Genomic DNA, 18,054 nt, shown 5'->3' on the forward strand with positions numbered 1-18,054 from the left:
ACTGCAGCATCTCTGTAATTAAGCACCCCCCCGCCCCACCCACCCCGGTTCGATTCAGACCTCGAGTGACTGTGTGGAGTTTGCACATTCTCCCAGTGTCTGCGTGGGTTTCCTCCCACAGTCCAAAGATGTGCAGGTTAGGTGGATTGGACATGCTAAATTTCCCATTAGGATGAGGTTACAGGATGGGTATAGGGCCTACGTAGGTCTTTCAAAGGGTGGGTGCAGACTCGATGGGCTGAATGGGCTCTTTCTGTACTGTAGGAATTCTATGGGTTTACTGTTGACTTCTCTTTACTGTTGTGTCGTTTCTGTTGTGCATTCAAAATAAATAATAAATAACCTTTTAGTGTCACAAGTAGGCTTACATTAACACTGCAATGACGTTACTGTGAAAAGCCCCTAGTTGACACATTCCGGCACCTGTTTGGGTCCACAGAGGAAGAATTCAGAATTCTCAGCTGGTACGGGAATTGAACCCGCGCTGCTGGCCTTGTTCTGCGTCACAAACCCTGTCTGGCCCACTGAGCTAAACTGAAGAAAGAATTTCAAGTGACCAAAAAAAAATGATGATTTTAAAATAAAACAATTTATTATAAAAATCAACAGCATCTTTATTACAAATGTAGTGATTTGGTGTTGTCTTTACAAATATTTATACAAAGAAATACAAGCAAAAGGTTTCAACATGCGGGCACCAGGAGCTGGAGGCGAGAACAGACCAAATGTTGGCCATAAATTTTAACATTAGAGACAAATATCATTCAACAAATAAAAAACCTGGTGACTAAAAAAGTAAAGGCAACCCTATATCCATTGCCAGTTACAAGTTCAAAGGCTGACAATGTCACTTGCTATTGTAGTCAGTCCATTACTTGTGAGTTGAATTGCAGTTTCGTGCTGCAGAATTGCTATGCAGTGAATCAGCATTTAAGGTACCAAGCCAGCTGCTGTGCCTTCTCGTTACTTGCCCTCCAACCACTGTGGCAGTTGTCAAAGCAATTTGTTTGCAAACTTCAGTTTTTTTGGTGAGCCCCACTTTGAGACATGCTTGTAACACAAACTTTAACGACATTACTATCTTGTGAGGGGCAGCATGCCACACTTTTAAAACATTTCTGACATTTCTTTCCTCACTCTGTTTTAAATTAATGGTCCTTTGTCACTGACTTCCCAACTACAGGGAGTCGTTTTTATTCCCCAATTCAGAATCACAACATTTCGGAGACGTTGAAGACCTATATTACAACTCCGCAGCCTCCTCTGCAAGCAATAGAAACCTTTCCATCATTCACAAAGCTGTATTGTTTGCTTTCTACGACTTTCCATATTGGGAATCCAAAATTGCACACAACTTCACTATGGTTTTTACAGAGAACCTACAGCACCAAAGTGGGTAATTTGGTCCAATGAGGCTGGGTTTACGCTGATGTTTATGCTCCAAATTCAGCCTCCCATTCTAATCACCTCTTCTCACCCTGCCTATATTCCTACCTTTATCACTTGCACATCAAGCCTCCCTGTAAAGGTATCAGTGCTACATGCTTTAACCATCCATGTGGCCCCAGGTTTTACTCTCTCACCACTCTGTGAAAATAAATTCCTCCTAAATTCTTGATTTCATCTGTCAGTGGCTACTTGGTATTTATTTGCTTCATCTGGGCTCATCCACAAGTGGAAACTGTCCCTTCACAGTTCTCTTGTTTTCCAGGGAAAAGCGCCCCAAGCCTACTCAACCATTCCGGACAGTTGCGTCCCCACAATTCTGGGAACACATCTGTAAATTTCTCCAGTGCTTCAGTAACCATTTTTGTAGCATGGTGATCAGCATAATTCACTGAACACTAACCATGACTCTACATAAATTTACCTTCCTGTTTTTTTTCTTTCTATTCGTCTTTGAGTTGCACGCTATATGGCCGTATCAACTTATGTTGCTACTTTTTAAACTGATTTATGTATCCGAATTCCCAGATCCCTACACTCTTATTTGATGTCACAGCTTCTTCCCCACAGCTACAAGACTCCTCAACGGCGCCTCCTCGGACTGATCTGTTCCCTGTAAGAACACTATTCACGACGCCCTATGCTTCTCTTGCTCATGTATTTGCTTTGTTTGGCCCCTTGTTCTGCATTGTAGCCAATCACTGTTTTGTCAATGTACCATTTGTCAATGTTCCCTGTTGATTATTCTTGTGTCTACTATGTACGTACTGTGTACATTCCTCGGCCGCAGAAAAACACTTTTCACTGTACTTTGGTACATGTGACAATAAATCAAATCAAATGTAACCAATATTTTGTATAAATGAACCGTGACTTCTTGTACTCGTACAATCTCCTTGTACTAGCACTTTCAAGGAATGATGTACAAATACCTGTATTCATTACAAATTGCATTGCAAAACATTATTTTAAATCAAAATGAAAGGAAACTGGTCAGATAGAAGGGCAGGATCAGGTAATTAAGTCTAATGGTCCAGGTGATCAGAAGGTTTCGTACAGAAGGCGTTTGGTCCAGCAAGCTTATCTATCCTATGACCTGCAGTGGTGGCACGTCGTATTGATGTTCAAACACACCGCGGCATACATAATTAGGATTCCTCACATAACAAGTCTTTGATCTTAGCCTTGTTAAAAAAAATTGAGGATGGGGAAGAATGTTGCATGGATAGGCAACTGGAGAGTTTTGCTGCAGTTTGTTCTTTTGCACCACCTGGTGGCTAAATGAAAAACTGCACTGTTGAGGCTCTTGGAGAAGGCTTTTGCTATCCCTCTTGTTTGAGATTGATCTAATGTACTGGGTGCTTAAAATGGCAAATTTAATGAGGCGAATAATGTTAATAAATCATGTGTGGAGAAGCGAATTGTTGAATTGCTTTGGAAAAATTTAATATTTTGCAGAGGTAGAAATAACTTTATGAGCTTAATACTGAAATGATTAGCTGCATGAAACCTTTAATAAAAACAGAAAATGTTGGGGAAAATCAACAAATCTGGCAGCATCTGTGGAGAGAATCAGAGTTAACATTTCATATCAATGTCTCTTCAGGGCATTATCTTAAAATGTTAACTGTTTCTTGGCACAGATGCGGTCTGATCTGCAGAGTATTTCCAGCACTTATATTTTTATTTCAGATTTCCAATATCTGCAATATTTTGCCTTTGCGTTATACATTTGTCTCGTTCCAATCCTCTCGCAATTGGGTAAGAATAGGAACTGGAAGATTTGCTACAATTCTCACAACTTTAGATTAAATTAAAATGATCATATTGGTCAGTGGCAACTACACAGCAGTACATTCAGTGAAAAAGTTATGAACCTGCACAGACATCAAGATATTGAGATCTTAAACTTGGAATACAATTACAAAGAAAAATCACTATTTTAAGCATTTACAAGAGCAATAGGGTAGGCAGACGGGTACATGCTGCAATAACAGTGGACAAAATTAAGTTGCATGTGTATGGGAGAAAACAATCTGCAGGCTTATCTAAAAAGTTGTAAATTAATTATGTGAAGTACAGGAAAAAGCCAAGAGGTGCAGTGCTGAATGATCAACTCCAGATCATTCTGGAGGCTGATGGGGTTTCATTACAGGAAGAAAACATCTGGCTGAAGTGACAGGTGGAATTTGTAATGGAATATAAAGTGCTGCTTTTTTATTATCCATGTCCAAACCTATTGTAACAGAAAGTTAATAGTACAAAGCCTCATTAATCTACAGAACACACAATTGAATTTGAACAATTGCCCCCTCCCATTACTCCTGTAGTATAAATTGTCGTGATGATTTGAAATTTGGCATCCCTGCATTTGTCCTGATGAATCAAAGATGAAAAGCATTGGCAAAATGTCTTTTTTACGGCAACGTTAAAAATCTTGGGATTTGCAGAACAGTATCAGAAGTTGTTGATGACCATAGGCTGCTTTCCCCTTTGAGGGGGAGAGCTGACTGGCGGTGATTTAACCCGAGGATCACCACACCTCAGATGAGGGGCAAGGTTGAGAAGGCGGGCCCTTCTTGAATAACCTCAGCCGGTACAGGAATTGAACCTGCACTACTGGTCTTGTTCTACAAACCAGCTGTCTAGCCCACTGAGCTAAACTGGCCCCCTAACACTATGGTAAATAGTGACAATAATTGTCAAAGTCTACATGATGACATCGAGAGGCGACTGGGATGATCAGGACCATATAGTCCAATATAGAAATGTGTGACATAAAGCGATTTGAAGATTAATGTAGGGAAAGGAAGTAAACCCCAAAAGATAACATTTAACATGAACGGAGCAGCATATGTACTGATGTACAAAACATAGTCATTTAAAGGTGGTAGCACATATTGACAAATCTATAAAAAGTCAAACAGGATAGAAAAGCGAGATAGTTTTGAACGTGTTCAAGAGCTTCAGAGAATATGATTCAAATACTCTAATTTCAGGCTGGCATAAACAAGATGGGTCAAATGGCTCCTTGTGTTGTAACTTTTCGATGATTCTGTAAGAACAAAATCAATGTAAAATATACAGTATAGATTCATGAGGATGTTTTCAGGTGGAAAGTTGCAGGTACAAAAAGAGAGATGGGAAGGGAGGGAATTTTCACTAGCGGTCAATGGTAGAGAATGCTGACAACGTGCAGTGGACATACTGGCGGAGAAAGGAAGCGATAGACCAACATCTGAAGTGGAGACCCTTTGTCAGAAGAGTACTGATAGAGGAATCTACACCCTGGCTGTTGGCCTGCTTTGGCCCAGTGATCCCACCCAATACTAGTACCTTTCCCATTTCAATTTCAGATCTTTCATCTCCCACTGCATCAATTACTCACATACTTTTCTCTTCGGTCTTGAATTGAGTTTATGCTACTTCAATTGTTCAGTAGAGTGATCACCTCAGTCTGATTTTTTTTCCAAATGCTTGTTTATTTTTCCGTTCTGTCAAAAAAATGATGTTAACTTATTTATTATCTCTACGTATGCTGACTGATGTGTTGTGTTTTCAGCAACCCACGTCAGCATAAGAGGGGACCTGATGGAGGTCTTCAAGATTATGAAGAGCTGTGTTGAGTTTAATCGCAACTGATATCCAACCAGTGGAAACAACAAAGTGAGGCATATTTAATGAGAAAAAGAATTGATGGGAAGGGCAAGAAAAAGTTTCTTAGTGGTTAGAATTGAGAACTTTTCACAAATAATCGAAGAAGCAGAAAACATTGATTCTTTAAAAAGGAAAATAGATTGTTGCTTGAAAACAAGGAATATAAAATGGGTAATTGCATGAGAGTAGGATCAGGTGGCTCATGTGCAAGAAACACAATCCCAGACTTACAGGGCGGAAAGGATAATATAACATAGAAATGAAGCAATGATTCTATAAATGGTGCAACACTAACAAAAACTGTGAATGGTATGTTTTTAATCACAAAGACACTAATAAGCCAATTATTGATTACTTACAAGAATTTTATGTAAGGCACTATGAGAACCTGCCAAATATGGCCATATTAAACTTTCACAGACCAGCAGCACCGAGAGGGGCTTTTCATTCATAAACAAGAGATGCCATGCAGGCATGCACTAGGGGAACATACTGGGATCAATATTTTTCCATTTTAAATATAACCTCCTCCTGCCCTCCCAAATTGTTGATACTGATACTTTCACATAATCTCACTGAGATTATGGTGATCCCAAACTCAACAGCGTAAGCATTTGAAAGTATGATCACTGTGCATCTCTTAAATCCCGTTCTATTTGATATTTCTCCAACTTCAATTGATAATAAAGAAACGATGATGATTCATATTTGAAATCTGGTAGAAGGCTTGAGGCAGATACCCAAAATAAAACCAAAGGATGCAGGAATTTAATTAGCAGTCACTCATATGCTTGATTTATACTATCTCTGCCTCAGCCTTTTAAGGGACTTGACTTATATTTGTGATAGATTTGAATACCGTGTACACCAAAATCAATGGAAAACAAAAAAACTTACTGATGAAACAGCACTTCTGCCTTACTAAGACGGATCACATAGAATTAGATCAACAAGGTTTCATATTTCCTTAAAGGATAATCTTTTAAAAAATGCACAAGGGTACTGTAGCACTAAACGCTAAAAGCTGGAAAAGAGAACAATCTGAAGTTGGTGTCTCTGCTTCAGAGATAGGCAAGTCAGCAGTATGTTCATATTTCACCCCAAAAAGCCAAGCACATTTAATGCAAGGACATAAAGTACCCTCGCTGTAATGATTAGTCAGGCTGAAAAGGAAACGCATGTTATGGGACTTTACCCAAAACATGGCCACAGTTATTTTAATAGGCAGTAGAGAAAAGATTGGATATAAAAAGTTTTGTTGTTCTTTATAGCTAAAGCTAGTGTCTTTTGCACAGAGACAGTACACGGAGTGGTGCTGCTGAAAATTATACATAGAATCTGTGAATGATAGCATTTTATAAATAACAATGAATTTAGATAAAATATACTTTTAACTTCTGTGGTGCTAAGGAGGTAAATTTGAGAATGTAAAGCCTTGCATCGCTTTCCAAAAAGCGAAAGGGTATTATGACATCTTTTCATAAAAGGCTCTTTTCTGGAATTAAAGATTCTGCATACGGCAATGATCTCAAAAGACAGTCGGTCAACAGTCCCTCATTTTAAGTTTAATGCTGCCATTGCAAATTAGTGGTGCAAGCATGCACATTCATGCTAATGATAAATAAGGCAGCTTGCCGATCCAACAAAATCTTAGATATTTATTATTAGTGTGCAGGTCCTTTAATTTATTTACAATAGGCACTCAAATATTTCAGTAGTGACAGCTACAACTTTTGTGCACACAAGCAAAGGGGAAAAAAATGCCAAACATTAAGATAATTTCTAATGAAAAAAATTGGTTTTATTATCCATGATAAATAATTTATTGTTAAAGTACAAATCACACAACAATCAACTAGAACTTTGCCCTGTAATCTTTTGTTGGAGAATCGTGTACTCAACAAAGCGAGGAATATCTGTGTTAAGGTGGAGCGTTTTTCTTTTTTAAACCATTGACAGCGAGAGGCATTGTCAAGTGCCCCAAAGTCAGATAAAAGGGTAAAATCCTTCTATTTAGCTCAACTTATTTTCATCAGAACCTCAAGAGGTGCACCCCTTAAAAGGTACCCGCGTGATACTATTGTTTCCCACATCAGGAATCCTCTGCGTGGCAGTATAACTTTACAATGGGGTTGTGGATTATTATTCTGTCTTGAACCTGAACTCGCGAGGGCTGGACTGATGCTGCTTAAATTCATTCCTTAGTATCCTTAGAAAACAGCAAATATGACAGACTTCAATGTCATCAATCTTGGCTGAATCCAAACACAGGTTCTTGACATGAAAGGATAGTATTGCTAACCCACTGAGACACTAAACGCACAAAAGTTCCGGCTAGTGGTTTATTTTCAAGTTCACATAATTTGGAGAGGGTTGCGTGCATTGAATCCTTAATACAACGATGATGTTTGTCATCAGAACAGACCGTGGTGACATTCAGATTGGAAATATTAATGATGAAATATTTAAATTCCACAGAACAACAGGTATAATTTTGATAATTAGGTAGAAAAAGTACAAAATAAACAATTGTCCACTTGGTATCCATGAATACGGCATCCTGCAATTTTGTTTCTAATCGGATTTCACCTATTTAAATTAGAGGGCACAGAATGTGGCCACTTGATCCACTGTGCCTGTGTTGGAATTTGTGAACTGTTTATACTTTAGCTTCCCCATTTGTTCTGTACAATGAGCATATGGCACAAAGATGCAAGTGGTGTATTTACTTTAAAAAAAATACAGTTATAAATATTTTTCTTTTCAACTGTAAGAAAACTCCTTTGCCCCTATCGATCAACTCATAGTCTCTTTACACTGTCATTTGGACAATCCCACCCATCTGTTTTTTTTAAATTCATAAAATATACTTTCTCTCTGTTTGTATTTAAAGCTATGTACAGAATTATAAAAATGTATCTTTAGATAGGGTCATGAGGAATCTGTACAGGGGGATGGAGGGGGAGGACAGAGATGAAAGTAGCTTCGCTCTGTGGAAGGTGATGGTGGACAACTTTCACAGTTCTCTTCCGCTGACATGTATGGACTTCGAGGGGTAGGGGGTGGTGGGTAAGGATCTGAATCGGAGTTTAGGTCCACGTAGTATTTGGGACTCTTCCACCGGCTTGTGGTATAATCGCTATCGCATACGTCAGTGCTGCATGGAGTTGTAGGTGGCGCCACACTTTGCATAATGTAATGTCTGTAAAATTGAAAAACAATGTTGAGTATCTCTTCCATTCATTTCAACAGTCAAAATCTACACATGCCAAAGCCAAGATTTAAGGTGCGCATTTTGCATTAAGACATCTAGAATTGTAAATTAGAACATAGAACAGTACAGCACAGAACAGGCCCTTCGGCCCTCAATGTTGTGCCGAGCCATGATCACCCTACTCAAACCTACGTATCCACCCTATACCCGTAACCCAACAACCCCCCCTTAACCTTGAATGCATTCACGTTACATTCATGTTACGTTTTTTTTTCTTTTCTTTGTTCTTTCAGAGGGTGGTGGGTGCTTGGAATGCTTTACCAGCGGAGGTGGTAGAGGCGGGCACGATAGCATCATTTAAGAGGCATCTAGACAGGTATATGAATGGGCGGGAACAGAGGGAAGTAGACCTTGGAAAATAGGAGACAGGTTTAGATAAAGGATCTGGATCGGCGCAGGCTGGGAGGGCCGAAGGGCCTGTTCCTGTGCTGTAATTTTCTTCGTTCTCTTTGTTCTTTGATCCACCTCCCGCAGTCCTGCCACCAACTCAGCTACTAACAGACCTGACAGTTACTGTATCATGCTTTAGTTGGAGAGGGTTGTGCAAATGCAGTTTTATTAGCTCCATCACAGACTTGGTGGCATTACTCTGACTGAAATTAAAATCGTAGGATGTTTTATTTACATCCGATGTCCTAGGGGGGGGGGTGTTTTCTAGAGCTGTTGGGGAGGGTTTAAACTAATGTGGCAGGGGGATGGGAACCGATGCAGGAAGTTGGAAGGTAGTAAAACAGGGACAGAAGCAAAAGGAAGTAAGGGAAAAAGTGCAAGGCAGAGAAGACATAGTCAAAAATCTAAAAGGGCGACAGTACAAGGTACAGTGACTGAGGGGAGCTCAGTGAATAGGCCCAGTAATAACAAAAGGAATAAAACTGGAGATGTTAAGATTCAAAACAGAGGTAAAAAACCAACATGAGTGTACTTTACCTGAATGCTCGTAGTATTCGGAATAAAGTAAATGAGTTGATGGCACAAATCATCGTAAATGACTATGATTTAGTGGCCATTACTGAAACATGGTTAAAGGATGGTCACGACTGGGAGTTAAAAATCCGAGGGTATCAAACTATTCGGAAGGACAGAGTGGATGGTAAGGGAGGTGGTGTTGCTCTGTTATTTAAGGATGACATCCGGGCAATAGTAAGGGATGACATTGGTGCTATGGAGGATAAGGTTGAATCCATTTGGGTGGAAATCAGGAATAGTAAGGCGAAAAAGTCACTGATAGGAGTAGTCTATCGGCCACCAAATAGTAACGTTATGGTGGGGCAGGCAATAAACAAAGAAATAACTGATGCATGTAGAAATGGTACAGCAGTTATCATGGGGGATTTTAATCTACATGTCGATTGGTTTAACCAGGTCGGTCAAGGCAACCTTGAGGAGGAGTTTACAGAATGTATCAGCGATAGTTTCCTAGAACAGCATGTAATGGAACCTACGAGGGAACAAGCGGTCCTAGATCTTGTCCTGTGTAATGAGACAGGATTGATTCATGATCTCATAGTTAGGGATCCTCTCGGAAGGAGCGATCACAATATGGTGGAATTTAAAATACAGATGGAGGGTGAGAAAGTAAAATCAAATACTAGTGTTTTGTGTTTAAACAAAGGAGATTACAAGGGGATGAGAGAAGAACGAGCTAAGGTAGACTGGGAGCTAAGACTTTATGGTGGAACAGTTGGGGAACAGTGGAGAACCTTCCAAGCGATTTTTCACAGTGCTCAGCAAAGGTTTATACTAACAAAAAGGAAGGACGGTAGAAAGAGGGAAAATCGACCATGGATATCTAAGGAAATAAGGGAGAGTATCAAATTGAAGGAAAACGCATATAAAGTGGCAAAAATTGCTGGGAGATTAGAGGACTGGGAAATCTTTAGGGGGCAACAGAAAGCTACTAAAAAAGCTATAAAGAAGAGTAAGATAGAGTATGAGAGTAAACTTGCTCAGAATATAAAAACAGACAGTAAAAGTTTTTACAAATATATAAAACAAAAAAGAGTGGCTAAGGTAAATATTGGTCCTTTAGAGGATGAGAAGGGAGTTTTAATAATGGGAAATGAGGAAATGGCTGAGGAACTGAACAGGTTTTTTGGGTCGGTCTTCACAGTGGAAGTCACAAATAACATGCCAGCGACTGATAGAAATGAGGCTATGACAGGTGAGGACCTTGAGAGGATTGTTATCACTAAGGAGGTAGTGATGGGCAGGCTAATGGGGCTAAAGGTAGACAAGTCTCCTGGCCCTGATGGAATGCATCCCAGAGTGCTAAAAGAGATGGCTAGGGAAATTGCAGATGCACTAGTGATAATTTACCGAAATTCACTAGACTCTGGGGTGGTCCCGGTGGATTGGAAATTAGCAAACGTGACACCACTGTTTAAAAAAAGGAGGTAGGCAGAAAGCAGGAAATTATAGGCCAGTGAGCTTAACTTCGGTAGTAGGGAAGATGTTGGAATCTATCATCAAGGAAGAAATAGCGAGGCATCTGGATAGAAATTGTCCCATTGGGCAGACGCAGCATGGGTTCATAAAGGGCAGGTCATGCCTAACTAATTTAGTGGAATTTTTTGAGGACATTACCAGTGCAGTAGATAACGGGGAGCCGATGGATGTGGTATATCTGGATTTCCAGAAAGCCTTTGACAAGGTGCCACACAAAAGGTTGCTGCACAAGATAAAGATGCATGGCATTAAGGGTAAAGTAGTAGTATGGATAGAGGATTGGTTAATTAATAGAAAGCAAAGAGTGGGGATTAATGGGTGTTTCTCTGGTTGGCAATCAGTAGCTAGTGGTGTCCCTCAGGGATCCGTGTTGGGCCCACAATTGTTCACAATTTACATAGATGATTTGGAGTTGGGGACCAAGGGCAATGTGTCCAAGTTTGCAGATGACACGAAGACGAGTGGTATAGCGAAAAGTGCAGAGGATACTGGAAGTCTGCAGAGGGATTTGGATAGGTTAAGTGAATGGGCTAGGGCAGGGGTGGGCAAACTACGGCCCGCGGGCCGCATGCGGCCCGCCAAAGGTCTTTATGCGGCCCACCAAGTCATTATAAAAAAAAAAAAATTTTTTTTTCCAAGGTTAATGTGGGGGGGGGGGGGGGGGGGGGGGGGCGGCGCGGGCCGGGGGGGCTGTTGGGTTACTTACTGGTATAGGGTGGATACGTTGACTTGAGTAGGGTGATCATTGCTCGGCACAACATCGAGGGCCGAAGGGCCTGTTCTGTGCTGTACTGTTCTATGTTCTATATGAGGCGCCCAGAATCATAACCAGGTGAAGTAATTATTTTACTTAATACACTATGCGGCCCTTTAAAATTGTGAATTTCTGAATGTGGCCCTTGCACGGAAAAGTTTGCCCACCCCTGGGCTAGGGTCTGGCAGATGGAATACAATGTTGACAAATGTGAGGTTATCCATTTTGGTAGGAATAACAGCAAACGGGATTATTATTTAAACGATAAAATATTAAAGTATGCTGCTGTGCAGAGACTTGGGTGTGCTAGTGCATGAGTCACAGAAGGTTGGTTTACAGGTGCAACAGGTGATTAAGAAGGCAAATGGAATTTTGTCCTTCATTGCTAGAGGGATGGAGTTTAAGACTAGGGAGGTTATGTTGCAATTGTATACGGTGTTAGTGAGGCCACACCTGGAGTATTGTGTTCAGTTTTGGTCTCCTTACTTGAGAAAGGACGTACTGGCACTGGAGGGTGTGCAGAGGAGATTCACTAGGTTAATCCCAGAGCTGAAGGGGTTGGATTATGAGGAGAGGTTGAGTAGACTGGGACTGTACTCGATGGAATTTAGAAGGATGAGGGGGGATCTTATAGAAACATAAAAAATTATGAAGGGAATAGATAGGATAGATGCGGGCAGGTTGTTTCCACTGGCGGGTGAAAGCAGAACTAGGGGACATAGCCTCAAAATAAGGGGAAGTAGATTTAGGACTGAGTTTAGGAGGAACTTCTTCACCCAAAGGGTTGTGAATGTATGGAATTCCTTGCCCAGTGAAGCAGTTGAGGCTCCTTCATTACATGTTTTTAAGGTAAAGATAGATAGTTTTTTGAAGAATAAAGGGATTAAGGGTTATGGTGTTCGGGCCGGAAAGTGGAGCTGAGTCCACAAAAGATCAGCCATGATCTCACTGAATGGCGGAGCAGGCTCGAGGGGCCAGATGGCCTACTCCTGCTCCTAGTTATAATGTTCTTATGTTCATCCGAACCATTGTTGCGTGTTATATTAAAAATACAACAAACTCTATCAATAAGGTTAAACTGAAGGCATTTAATCCCTCCCCCCCCCCCCATTCCTACTAACTCTTCACAATAACCAATTTCCTTGGTTGAAATCTTGCGCTGCTGCCAGATCTTCATGAATACCACCCTAGAGTTGCTGGGAGGTTTGTGGTTGGGCTCTCTGACTTTCATTTCCTTCTTATGAGGAAATAGCTGCCCGTTGCAGATTATCTCCGCACGAAGCGTCATTGAAGAATTAGAATGTAACTTGAGACAATCCTTGTTTCAAACCTATATTTGCTCACTCGGTTTTATTGCTGCCCACATCTTAACTTGCACCAAGTCCCATTCCCCTGTCAGCCCTGTGCTCGCTGACCTACACTGGCACCAAGTCAAGCTATTGCTTCATTTTACAATTCTTATCCCTATTTTCAAATCCCTCCACGGCCCTGCCATTCCCCATCTTGGGAATCTCCTCCATCCCCACAACTCTCCGGGAAATCTGCGCTTCTCCAATTCTGGTCGTTTGTGCATCCTCGATTTTAATCGGTTCGGTGTTGGTGGCCGTGCCTTCAGTTACGTGGAACCCAAACTCGGGAATGTCCACCCTGCACCTTTCCACCTCGCTTTCCTCCTTCAAGATATTCCTTAAAATTTACCTCTTTGATCTGGCCTGAACCTCCTTATGTGGCTCATTGTCATTCTTTGCTTTATGATGCTCCCATGAAGCACCTTGAAATATTATATTACATTAAGGGTGCTAAATGAGTAGTCCTTATGGACTGCACAATTTTAGTATATGGGTCTTTAAAAATCACCCCTAATGCACTCTTGTTCCAACATTAAAACACAACTATGTTATAATAAGTCCCCCAATAATCTGTAATGTTAACTTTACTATTTTATCCTATTAAATCTACTATTAAAAATACTATTAAATCCGTGGCACTATTGCCTCGGTTATGGCCCCAATCTCTACCCCGCAGCTACATTTATTTTGGGAACTGTCATTCTTTATTTCTATGAATTTCCATAGGGTACATTTACTAAAATAATGCCGACAGATGGACTGATTCAGAAGTTGGATTTAATTTTCCCTCAGCAAGGCACTCTCGCATTACACAAAAGAATAGCTTCCTGTGCGGTCACACTTTTCAATCATTAAATCATCCGTAGCAAATAGTTTCACATCCAATCTGGGTCGCTTCTGCATTGACAAAAGACGGAGGGTGAAAAATCAACGGCAGTCTGGAGTTCAAGGGCTCGGCTGTGGGACATTTGTTAGTCTAAAGTGGCAGTTTCTAGACACCTGGAAATATTGGGAGAAAGGCTTTACAGCTGCGCAAGTTAAAACAAATGGTCTAATGAAGCGCTCATCCAGAAACCAAGAATGTGAACTTTTCATTGGCTTCAACTAGCACCCTTGAAGTTGTATGCACTGAGAACTTTGGCATCTCAGCCAGCCAGCCTGCACACTCTTAGCCTGCATCGATACCCTTTAAATGTTTTTTCAACAATTAATAACAAATAGATTTTAAACAGCCAGAAACATTTGCCTTATACACACCTGTAAGACCTGGTCGTGGAAGGGCTGTTGGAGGAGTAGCACACTTCGGTATTATAGAGGGAACGATCAGTGGCTGGAGATGGAGGTGGGTTTAAAATCTATTAAAGAAAATACAATTCATAACATTTGGATTTGTCTTTGAACAAATAAATGGTTTTAAACATTTAATGTGTTTGTTTTTTTGCAGGGCAAGTGGTGAGAATCAACTAACTAAATTAGCACCAAGATCAAGCCTTGTGAACATAGCTTTCCCTTCCCAAACTTCAAATGAAAGTTTCCATCATATAACCAGTGCTTTTCTCACTGACCAAAGTGAAGAAAATAAGCTCATGCTGCCTGCTGCTTCAGCATTGTCCACTGATTATCTTTGCAAAGTGTACCTTCCCTGACAAAAAGTATGAGTTTTCATGCAATGTTCAATGGGGAGAGAAGTCCCATTCACCATTGGCCTGGTGCTGACTGACCTACAATCGCTCCTGATTTAGCAACATCTTGATTTTAAAATTCTTACCCTGGTTTTCAAAGCCCTCCGTGGGCTGGCCTCTGCCTAGCTCTGGAATTTCCTCCAGCCCCACAACCTTCCCAGATACCTGTACTCTTCGGACTCTGGCCTCTTGAGCACCCCTGATTTTAACAGTTCCACCATTGGTGCTGCTGTCGCCCGAACCTCTGGAACTCCTTCCTAAACATCTATTTCACCTTTTGTGGCTCGGTGTCAAATTTTGTATGATAGTGCTCCTGGGATGCCTTACGAGTTAAAGAGGCCTTAGAAATGCGAGCTGCTGAGTCTTGTGGCGCAAGTGGTAGCGCCCCCTGTCCCTGCACAAGACGGCTCTGGGTTCCAGTCCATGAAAGAACACAGCCAATGGCGTAAGCAGGCCAGGGTGTATTGGTGCCTTGCCCAGATAAATGGGCATCTGGCTCTAACACCAACTTCTAAATGCAAAATTGATGGTGGATATGAATGAAGGTGGAGACGGATAATCAATCAGCATTGTGGCAACCCATGTACTATAGGAAAAGCTGAGAGACACACAGATGCTGGTTGTTGTTGATACTTAACTGAAGTTCAAAGTTTTCGAACACAGGGCAGTACAGTATCTCTGCTTTTTGTGGATTCAATGGAGTTTATTTTAATGTCTTGAAAAAACTGACAGTGCGTCAGTAAGATGTAACATGCCACCGGCAGGTAAGGTACAGAGTGGTGTAGGTTTCTACCACACAGGAAGAGGAGAAACATTTGAAGGGGAGATGCCCGAGACGGAATGTAGAAGCAGGACCAGAATTTTTCAGCCCTGCACACCGCCAGGATCTCCCAGTCCTGCCGAGGTGAACGGGGATCTCAATGGCTCATCGGCAGGGGCTGCAAAATTCCAGTCCAGGAGCAGTCCATTCAGCCTGCTCCACCTGTCAATGAGATCATGGCTGATCTGTTTCTGTCCTCAACTCCTTCCCTGCCCATCCCCCCTAGTCATTGGCTCCCTTGAGGCTCAAAAATCAAAAATTTTAATATGCAGCCTCTACACCGGGAGAGAATTTCAACTGACCCTCGGAGAAGAAATTGCTCCTCATCTGTCTTAAATGCAAGAACCTTTATTTTGAAACTGTGGCCCCTAGACTTCCCTCAGAGGGAAGCATTTTCTCAGCACCTACCCTGTCAAGCCAACTCAGAATCTGATATCTTTCAATAAGGTCAGCTCTCATTATCCTAAACACAAATTAGTACAGGTTCAATTTGCTCAGCCTAAGCTCAAACGACAACCCCTTCACCCCAGCAATCAGCCGAGTGAACCTTCTCTGAACTTCTTCTAATGGAAGTACAGCCCTCCTCGAGTAAAGAGACCAGAACTCTACACAGTATTCCAGGTGTGTTCTCACCAATGCCCTGTACAGTTGTCGCGAAATTTCCCTACTTTTATCCCCTATCCTTCTTGCAACAAAGGTGAATATTGAATTCGTCTTCCCAATCACTTGCTGTACCAGCATGCTAATGTTTGGTGATGCATGTAGAAGGACATCCACATCCCTTTGTACCACAGTATTCTGCAGTCTCTCTCCCCATTTAAGTAATATTTTAATGTTCTATTCTTCTCAGCAGTGTACAACCTCAGTCTTTTCTCGCATTATTCCCCATCTGCCAAATGCTTGCCCACTCGCTCAACCTAGCTGCCTCCATCCCTATGTAGGCTCTTTGCATCCTCCTCACTAATGTACACTGACAAAGAAGTAACTTCAGAAATGGATCTGCATTAAATGCACTAAATCACATTAAGCAGTAAAAAAAAAAAAATGAACGTTGCTTCAATCAACAGGGAACCTTTCTTTATGAATTCCTGTTTCTGTAAATGAATACTGTGGTTTGAGGAGGCATATTCTTATAAGTACTGAACATCTCAAAATGCACACCTGCGGATAGAAGGTTCCTTTTGTACTCGATGAACTGCTGGAGGAGGCCCCAGTCACATGATTTCTATCATACAGTGGGGCCCCATTGCTCCCTCCCATTAGGCTCATGGAGCTGATCATGGATTTTCCACATGACATGCCTATACAAGATAAAATAAAGTTACAACATCTGCAAAAAAGACTCCGAAAAGGCAATCAGAACGGTGTGCAACATTTTCATTTCAAACTTCAGTGATCATTTTCTATACATTTAAATGAAAATAGTTACAAAATTCATATGTTTTACTTAAGTAAAATTTCAATGTAACTTACATACAAGTTAAGAGCAGGAGTAGGCCACTCTGCCCCTCGAGCCTACTCGGTCATTAAACAAGATCATGGTTGGTCTGATTGTAACCTCAACCCCACATTCCTAGCTACCTCCGATAACCTTTAACCCTCTTGTTTATCAAGAACTTATCTGAAGTTCCAAAGACCTTCAGAGAAATAAATTCTCTTCATTGGTCTTAAATAGGTAACTCCTTAGTTTTAAATGTGACCCCTAGCACTTGATTCTCCCACAAGAGGAAACATCCTCTCCATATCCATCCTGTCAAGACTTCTCAGGATCGTACAAGTTTTAATCAAGATGCCTCTTAATTTTCTAAACTGCAGGGAACACAAGCCTGAACTATCCAATCCTTCCCACACAAGACAACCTGCCCATTCCAGGTACTAGTCTAGTAAGCATTCTCTAAACTGCTTCCAATGCAATTAAATCCTTCTTTAAATAAGGAGACCAATACTGTCAACGGTACTCCAGCTATGGTCTCACCAATGCCCTGTTTAACTGAAGCTTTCTTTATTATGCAACATTAAATCTGACTGCAATAACAATATCCTTCCCCATCTTGTAGCGCCGACTTATGTTGGGTGCAGTTCCATGAACTTCAGAAGTCATTTGGTGTCTTGCCCAATTGGACATTTCCTTTAGTTGAGTCCAGATAGTGTGTGTTCTGACCGTAAGAGAGCATCACAGTGATGTCTGGTTCTGTCTTTTAAAAAAAAAATTTAGCGTACCCAATTCATTTTGTACCCAATTAAGGGGCAATTTAGCATGGCCAATCCACCTACCCTGCACATCTTTGGATTGTGGGGGTGAAACCCACGCAAACACAGGGAGAATGTGCAAACTCCACATAGACAGTGACCCAGAGCCGTTCGAACCTGAGGTTGCGGCGCCGTGAGGCAATGCTAACCACTGCGTCACTATGCTGCCCATGTCTGGTCCTGTCTTCACCAGACTTTCATACATACACATTTTCCCACCTGGGTGATAGGTGGATTGGCTGATTTTTCCCCCTCTCTGTAGCACCTAGTTACTGTCCTAGCTGTACTCAGTTAACTAAGGACAGATCAAGAATTCAAAGATTAATTGCACTGAATAAAAGCATCAATTATGAAAATCATTACACTGAATAAAAGTA

At 41.2% G+C, this 18,054-nt stretch overlaps 1 protein-coding gene across 1 annotated transcript in view; it reads right to left on the reverse strand.

Moving 5' to 3' along the window:
- Positions 1 to 6,767: 6,767 nt before the first annotated feature.
- Positions 6,768 to 18,054, reverse strand: part of lrp5 (low density lipoprotein receptor-related protein 5) — a 210,757-nt gene continuing 199,470 nt past the window's right edge. The window contains exons 21-23 of the mRNA XM_038808188.1: positions 16,589 to 16,728; positions 14,183 to 14,280; positions 6,768 to 8,305 (exon numbers count right to left, since the gene is read on the reverse strand). Of these exons, the coding sequence (XP_038664116.1) occupies positions 8,035 to 8,305; positions 14,183 to 14,280; positions 16,589 to 16,728 (509 nt within the window). The 3' untranslated portion in view covers positions 6,768 to 8,034. The remainder of the gene's footprint in view (positions 8,306 to 14,182; positions 14,281 to 16,588; positions 16,729 to 18,054) is intronic.

This window comes from Scyliorhinus canicula, chromosome 9 (genome assembly GCF_902713615.1).
Source record: "Scyliorhinus canicula chromosome 9, sScyCan1.1, whole genome shotgun sequence".
Taxonomy (NCBI): Eukaryota; Metazoa; Chordata; class Chondrichthyes; order Carcharhiniformes; family Scyliorhinidae; genus Scyliorhinus; species Scyliorhinus canicula.